At 40.6% G+C, this 7,500-nt stretch overlaps 1 protein-coding gene across 1 annotated transcript in view; it reads left to right on the forward strand.

The window, feature by feature from the left end:
- Positions 1–7,500, forward strand: part of LOC137987673 (uncharacterized) — a 61,205-nt gene that overhangs the window by 38,684 nt on the left and 15,021 nt on the right. Inside the window, exon 4 of the mRNA XM_068833745.1 lies at positions 3,003–3,299. Within this exon, the coding sequence (XP_068689846.1) occupies positions 3,003–3,299 (297 nt within the window). The remainder of the gene's footprint in view (positions 1–3,002; positions 3,300–7,500) is intronic.

Here is a 7,500-nt window from a genome sequence, read left to right on the forward strand (position 1 = left end):
CCAATTTAAAACAAAACAAATAAAATTCGTACTAGTGCAACCCCCTCCCTATAGACAACCCTAACTAAAAATCTAAACCTTCCGCAGCCGCAGAACATCATCATCTCCTAACAACACACTGCCAACGGCATGCAATTAATACCCATCGAAAAATTCTCTTCCATCCGAGACTCTATCCGTAAGGCCACAGAAGTTCTATTTTGTAATCCAAAAAGGCAGACCAATTGATCCCGATGGTCTGAACATCCACGAAGAATCGGACTGTTCCGTTCTATGCTATGTGATTATTTTTTTAATATAAGCTTATCTACACTGTGTTTCACTGTGTTTCCGGAACATATTACGAAAATATGCTACATATGCTTCAAATATGCTTATTGTACCTGAAGAAGCCTGGTTTGGCCTTCAAAAAATTCAACCCACCTTGTGTCGCTTTTTGCTTTTATATTCCTCATTCTATCTATGAAGTCGATTAGATCACTATTGTTTTAACATGTACCAGCAGCATCATCGTTCCGGCCCGGGGGGGGGGGGGGGGACACCCATATGGAACAGACGGGCATGCTCGTCGGAAATTTTGAATTTAACCCCTAAAGGAGACCATCTGGGCGTGGCTCAAGCTTTTTGTGAACGCTGAAGGAGACCAATCTGGGCGTGGCTTAAGCAAATTTTGACCCCTAAAAACAAGTTGAAGGAAAATTTGAATTTCTGTTTTGTTGAATTCTGTGTTTATTTGCGGAACCCGAAACGAGACCTTAAAATATTCGCGCTTTGCCCGGGACACCCTAAGCGAGACCAAAATCCAAAATTTACACCCCTAAGCGAGACGACGAGCATCCCCGTCTGTTTTACGGGGCCTACGACCGTACTGAAGACCTCGGGCACCTAAGCCTCAAAATACTTCCTTACAATGCTAGGCCAAAGTTGAGATGCAAGGTATCTTTATGTGCCACTTGCACTTTCTTAACAGAAATGGACACTGCTTTTTCTCTTCATGAGAGATCGTTGGTTAGCATCATGGATCATGGTTAGCATTTACATTTCAAGGAAAAATATTCCTTGTCATACTATCGTTGGTTTGTGCCCTCCCATAAGCACAAGCGGTCCTTCAAAAAATGTAAGTATCTCTGCGGGCTCTGGTTTTGCGGGACCTACCCTACCCTACCCCTCTATTTCTTTTTGGGGGGAGGGGAGTTTATTTTTATAGTCAACTTTAACTCGAACTCCAACTCGAAGCGCAACTCGAAGTCCAACTCGAAGTCCAACTCGAAGTCCAACTCGAAGTCCAACTCGAAATCCAACTCGAAATCCAACTCGAAGTCCAACTCGAAATCCAACTCGAAGTCCAACTCGAAGTCCAACTCGAACTCGAACTCGAAGTCCAACTCGATGGTTCGGGATTCCCGTCAAATGATGGCAAGATACCGGGTTTTTGTAAGTTTCTTTTTCTGTCAAGTGTTATAAAGTTTGACAATGAAATGAGCGAAGTCAAAACAAAGATCACAATCGCCCAACTCTTGTTTATGCAAAGTCAAAATTTACTCTCCAAGACGCGTACGACGTTATTTATCACCAGGTAATTCCATCATTTTGGAAATAGCAGCTACTTTATTATTCATCTGCGTCACAAGTTTTCACTGATTTTGGGCCTCATTTTGTTGAAACTCAGGCACGCTTCCAACAGGCCTGTGAACCCTTCCTGCTTACAGAGCAATACTAAAAAACATCTCCCATATCGCATTTGAACCTTAAGCTCGAAAATTCAATACACAACATGATATTATAATTCACAAAGGCAGAAAATACCACAGAATCCTTTTCCAGCGAAAATTTTATTGAAACAAACAACATATTTGCTCTTAGAGGCGAAAACCTCTTCCTATTTGATTGCGTGCGTGAAGACAAGAAACTCAATTGTGTCAAATTACCATGTACTTCAGGTAAATACTGCTCACTTTGATTTCGTCTCGACGGGCGATAGATTGTTGTCGAAGTCCAGTACTCGTCGCTTTTGAGATTCATGCCTAGTTTATCCAACTGACTTTCCATTATTGAGCTCCATAAGGGTATATTTTGTTTAAGGATCCATTAAAACGCCATTCGCGTTGCATGACTTTCGACGCCATTGCAGGCTAAGTTAATGATTCTACTGTGTCCACAAGAGAAATCTACGCAGTTCCACTACCCTCTCGATCATAAGAAAATACGGGCAGAAGGCTCTATACACAAAGACACTACTTACCAGAGGAGTGACAGGCAAGACTTTTACCGACACGGAAAAAAAAAAAAAAAAAAAAAAAGAAAAGAAAAAAAAAAAACAAACAAACAAACTAAACGTAGACCTCGACTGGGTTTGCCCATAGGCAACCCAGTAATTAATTTCAAGTTACATTATGAAACGAGTCTCTCTCAGATTACCTTCAATCGTTCGTCTTTCTTGTCACTTCTTGAAAGGGAATTCTCGGTTCAGAACATCACCAAGCTCTTTGCCATCCATCTTTGGAGGACGGTTCGCGGAGTTATCAATAACAACTTTCTTATTTTCATTTTCAACAAAATACCACTTGGTCTCACAAGGTGGGAAACTCCCACCGGTAGTCATCATGATATTAGCTGAAAATCTTGAGAAGCCAAAAGAACGTTGGAAACTAGGATTATTTCAGTTGCACGGATCTGCAGATGCACGAGCTTCTTGGTGGGACTCTCAAATCATACAAACGAGCTATTGTGCTATTCGCCCCTTTCGGGGGTTTTCCTTTGGGAATAACATTCATCTGAATGAACTTCGGTGAGTTAATTCAAATGTCAAGAAAACCGGAAATTAATGATTTAGTGACCGTGAAATTAAAAACTAGCGGTAAGCCCTGTTCATTAAAAGTGTGAAAGCTATAATAGATTCCTGGAAGTTATACCCTGGTCCCAGAGGCTGTATAAGGTTTTTTTTTTCATATCAGGGCCGCTTTCGCGGATGACAAATTGATTCCAGTTCATTTTCCCCACAGGTCTTTTACCTCTCATGGGAAAGTGACACCTTATACAAGGTCAGCCAGCACTAAACGAAATATTGAAAGAGCCCCCTTTTTATCTTACAAAAGTGGAAAATCCCTCAAATACGTTTCTCGAGAAGGAAATAGGAAAACATTTGCGAGCCGATGGAGTCGTGCTGGCCCATCAACACCTAACGCACTGTTTATCATCGCATTCAAAAATCGCATGACACGTCCCAGTTCAGTTCACATCAGTTCGTTGAAAATGGAAAAAGACCTCGTTTATCATCCTGTAATAGCCCTGCTACCATTGTGATCTTTTCATTCCTCATTTCGTTGATGGATATTACCGAGAAGAAAGAAACGGATTCGGTTTGTCTCAGTGCTTGTAGCCCAGATCGGTTGTGTTTCTCGGCTCTTGTAAATTCGGATACTTTGAATATGGTACGATGACAAGCAAGTTGCCATGATCGTTTTCAGTGGACAAACGAAAAGATTGATTTGAAGAGGCTAAAAGGAAGATATCCTACAATTTTATAGTTCAAGATGTTTCGTGACCCCAGGAAATTTAAGATAATAATGCTGAACCTGTGCACAGTGAATACGCGTCTGTTTAAAGTTTGTTTTAAGTTATTTTCTTGAACGAAACCTACCTGTTTTAGATTACAATACAATTCGGTTGTCACCTCCAAGTTATTTTTTGAATGGGACAATGACTGATTTAATTTTAACTTGTACTGTATGTATTCCGGTGACAAGATAAGAGCTGTCAATTAAACGCCTTGTGTTAAAAAGAGTCACGTACAAGAATTTTTCTTCCCTAAATCGTAATTTGCGGTCACATTCAGCACCTCACAAGTGTCCGTTGACGATTTCAAAATGACTAAGAAACGGCCGGGACCAGCACCAGGTGTCCGTCTTATAGAGGTGTCCGTCTTACAGAGGTGTCCGTTAAGAGAGAGTTGACTGTAAACCACACAAGCCTACACATTTGAAAGACTGAACTGGAAATTACAAGACAAGATCATGTTTAAGAGGCAACTATTTTTTTGAAAGTTCAAGATTAGATATTCAAAAAAGTTATTTTCAAGAAATGGTGTTATTTCAGATAATGGCGGTAAAGAAATTTTCATTGCAGAGAAACTAAGCAAGGAAGTGTCACAAAGGTGAAATGATTTGCAGAGCAGCTAAGACAAAGAGAGAGTCAGTATTTAATTGTTATTTTCTTTAAAATGAATTTCACCACGCAATCTGTTTAACTTGCGACCAAGCGTTGTTACTTTTAAGTGGCTGATAGAGAAAGTGGAAATATACATTAAAGCGTCTTATCGCAAGTTAAATGATGTAAACAACTACAATGAAACAAGTTTTTTTAAGTTGTACCTTCGTAAGTATAGTCAACAAGAATCTCCGCGGTATTGACTTTTTTTCAGCGAAGAGCGCTAAAGGGAAAAGTGGAAACTGTTTTGAAAACATAAAGCGGTCTCCAAACGCATTGCAATTTAAACATCGTTTTATTTTTGTAGGATAAGAGCTGAGGGGTCCGAAATTCGGAAGGCATTCTAAGTTAAGTGGTTATTATAATTTTTTGTTTCGGAAAGAGTTGAGGGGTCCGAAATTCGGAAAACCTTTCAAGTTAAGTGGTATAATCATGGTTTTTTCTCGGATAAGAGTCGAGGGTCCGAAATTCGGAGAGCATTTCAAGTTAAATAGTAATCTTCGTTTTTTTGTCGAATAAGAGCTGGGGGTCCGAGATTCGGAGTGCATTTCAAGTAAACTAGTAATTATCGTTTTTTACTCTGATAAGATTTGAGGGGTCCGAAATTCGGAAAGCCTTTCAAGTTAAGTAGAAATCATAGTTGTTTTGTCGGATACGAGTTGAGGGGTCCGATATTCGGAAGGCATTTTTTAAAGTTAGGTAGTAAGCATCGTTTTTTGTCAGATAGGAGTTAAGGGGTCCGAAATTCGGAGGACAATTTCAATGTAAGTTGGTAATGACATTTTTTGCATTGATAAGTGTAAAGGGTATCCGAAATTCGGAACGTCTTTTTTGAAATACTAAACTGTGTTCTTATATAGTTAGGCTTGCTCAGTGGAAGAATAAAATGGTGATTTTTGACGTAGTTGTGTTTTTTTAAATGACTCTTGTGAACTGTGAAGGAGACCTTATTTTTCTCAGATGGAACACCCAACTTTGCTTGGATTGGTAAAATTCAGCAGTGCGTTATGGTTTTTCTGCACCGAATTTCTCTAAAATGTAATGCCACAAACTAGTTTGGAACGCGTTTTGACTTGTTTTGACACGACGACATTTTTGCAAAACCTCGTACTAAAATAACGACGGTATCATGGTTTTCCCGCCCAAATGACGCTGGTGTCCGCGCGCTCAGTGTTTTTCTATGCACATAATTTACTTCTCGTAGTCGTCCTTGTCCTAGAATCTAAAGCTCTCTATTGTCTAATCTTCTACGGTATACAGTTACTGTACTGTATTTCTATGATTAACAGTTCACAACAAAATATCTGATTCCGTCATTACGTAGTTGTTCAATGTATATCAATAACGGAAATGTCTCTACTTAAAAGTAGCACAATAGACAAAAAACTGTTCAAGCTAAAGTAGTAAGAGGGTAGGCATTACGAAGTGTGAAAAAAGTCGGACATGTACGTCTGGCGCTTCGGCACTTGAAACTTTTGTTTGAAGAGAAAGTCGTTAACTGTCCATTTTGCGGGCATTGATAGCTATTGGAGCGGCTTTAGACATATCTCGCCTTTTTGACAGCCAAATTATTGGCGGACGTTTTGTAAAACTCCGACTGAACCCACTGTTGACTCATAATCTGGTGTGGCTCACCGTGGATACCATGCATACTTGAGTTTATGGGAGCCAAAAGTCCAGGAGATGTACGCATTGAAACCAGAGCCGAAAAATAAGGAAGCCGACTCGAATACTGTGGCAATTGTTCACCCAAAATTACGGAAATCTAGTGTTACACCAAAAGTTACAAGATCTGGACGTGACAAAACCGCGTCGAAACCAGATTCTCACTCTAATGAAATGATGGACGATTATAAAGTGATTAGACATATACCTAAGTTGATGGCATTGTGGCTAACCAAATTTTAAACGGCCTACAAACAAAGGAAAAAAGTTACGGTAAAGGGCAAGCGAGTTGAAAGAGGTGGAGGTTATGGCCTGGAAATCCTTTGCGAGTATAAGTTTGAAGGCGATTCATTCTTCATCACATGGCTAAAGAACAAGCTAATTGAAGAGGGATTTCTAGCTGAAGAGTGAGGCATATCTTCAAAACGATCATGTTTTTTTGCGTTTGTGATTATAATTTTGTACTGTACTTAAGCACATTGTGGACATCTGCAAAGCGTTAACGACACTAAACAGCCGATTGTCAGTTTACAGTAGCTTTGCAAATGATATTTCTCTATAGTGAAGATGGATTGCAATTTAAACACAATAAAACTCCACATAAAATGACATACGGCTTAGTTTCCGTTCAGGGGTATTTGCTTAATACAGGTCAAACTAACAAAGAAAGACAAACATGGGACTGCTACAGGATGGCCGCGGCCGCTTAATAGAGGTGGCCGCCTAATACAGGTAACAAATACAGTGTGTGTATGAGCGAAAAATCGGAACTTTGAAAACTGGCCGCTTAATAGAGGGTGGCCGTTTAATACAGGGCCGTTATATACAGGTTCGACTGTGCTAGGATCGCAGCGATTTCGGTCATTGTTTTTTTTTCTCGATCTCGGGACAACCTGCAGCGTAAAACTGCTCAGTGAACTTTCGTACAGTATTCAAATCACAACAAACAAGACATGCTGTTGCTAAGGTCAAATTGATCGTCTCACAAATTTAAGTCTGCTGCCATCGTTGTAAACAAACTGCCCAGTTTGAATTGTGCAATTTTGAAAAAAGATGGTGCCGCTTCTCTTGCAACCTGTAAAGGATCTATTTCTCGAATTGCTTCTTGACGTAAACCACTGCTCAATTCCACTATGGACTGCACTTGGCAAGCTGTGGTTGTACAACTAGTGCTTAGAGCCGATAGCGCCCCGGACAACACATCACTACAATTGAAGCTGTGAAACAGATGGTCGAGAGTTGTTATGTGCTAGGAATTGGTCGTTTCGACGACTTGAAATTGACATATGTCGATTGGGGAAGCAGCATTGGTTTGTGTATATCTTAGACAGCTTGGCCGCTTCGCTGATGTTTTTCATCATGTTTGCACGTTTGCGAGGGTGTTAAAGCCAAGTGGCCTTTGTTCGAACCACGCAGGAGTAGGCATGGCTCAGTTTGTTAGTGTGCGGCTTTCGGAGCAAGAGGTGCCCGGATAGATTTTCGGTGACTTCAACGTCTGTTTTGACTTTCCTCTGATCCGTGTAGCTGTAGCTTTAAATACCCGTGAAACCGGAGCCCTGGCAGAGAGAGAGAGAGAGAGAGAGAGAGGGGGGGGGGGGGGGGTAAAGGGCGCACCGTCGGCTTCCATTG

Source organism: Montipora foliosa, unplaced genomic scaffold (assembly GCF_036669935.1).
Source record: "Montipora foliosa isolate CH-2021 unplaced genomic scaffold, ASM3666993v2 scaffold_378, whole genome shotgun sequence".
NCBI lineage: Eukaryota > Metazoa > Cnidaria > Anthozoa > Scleractinia > Acroporidae > Montipora > Montipora foliosa.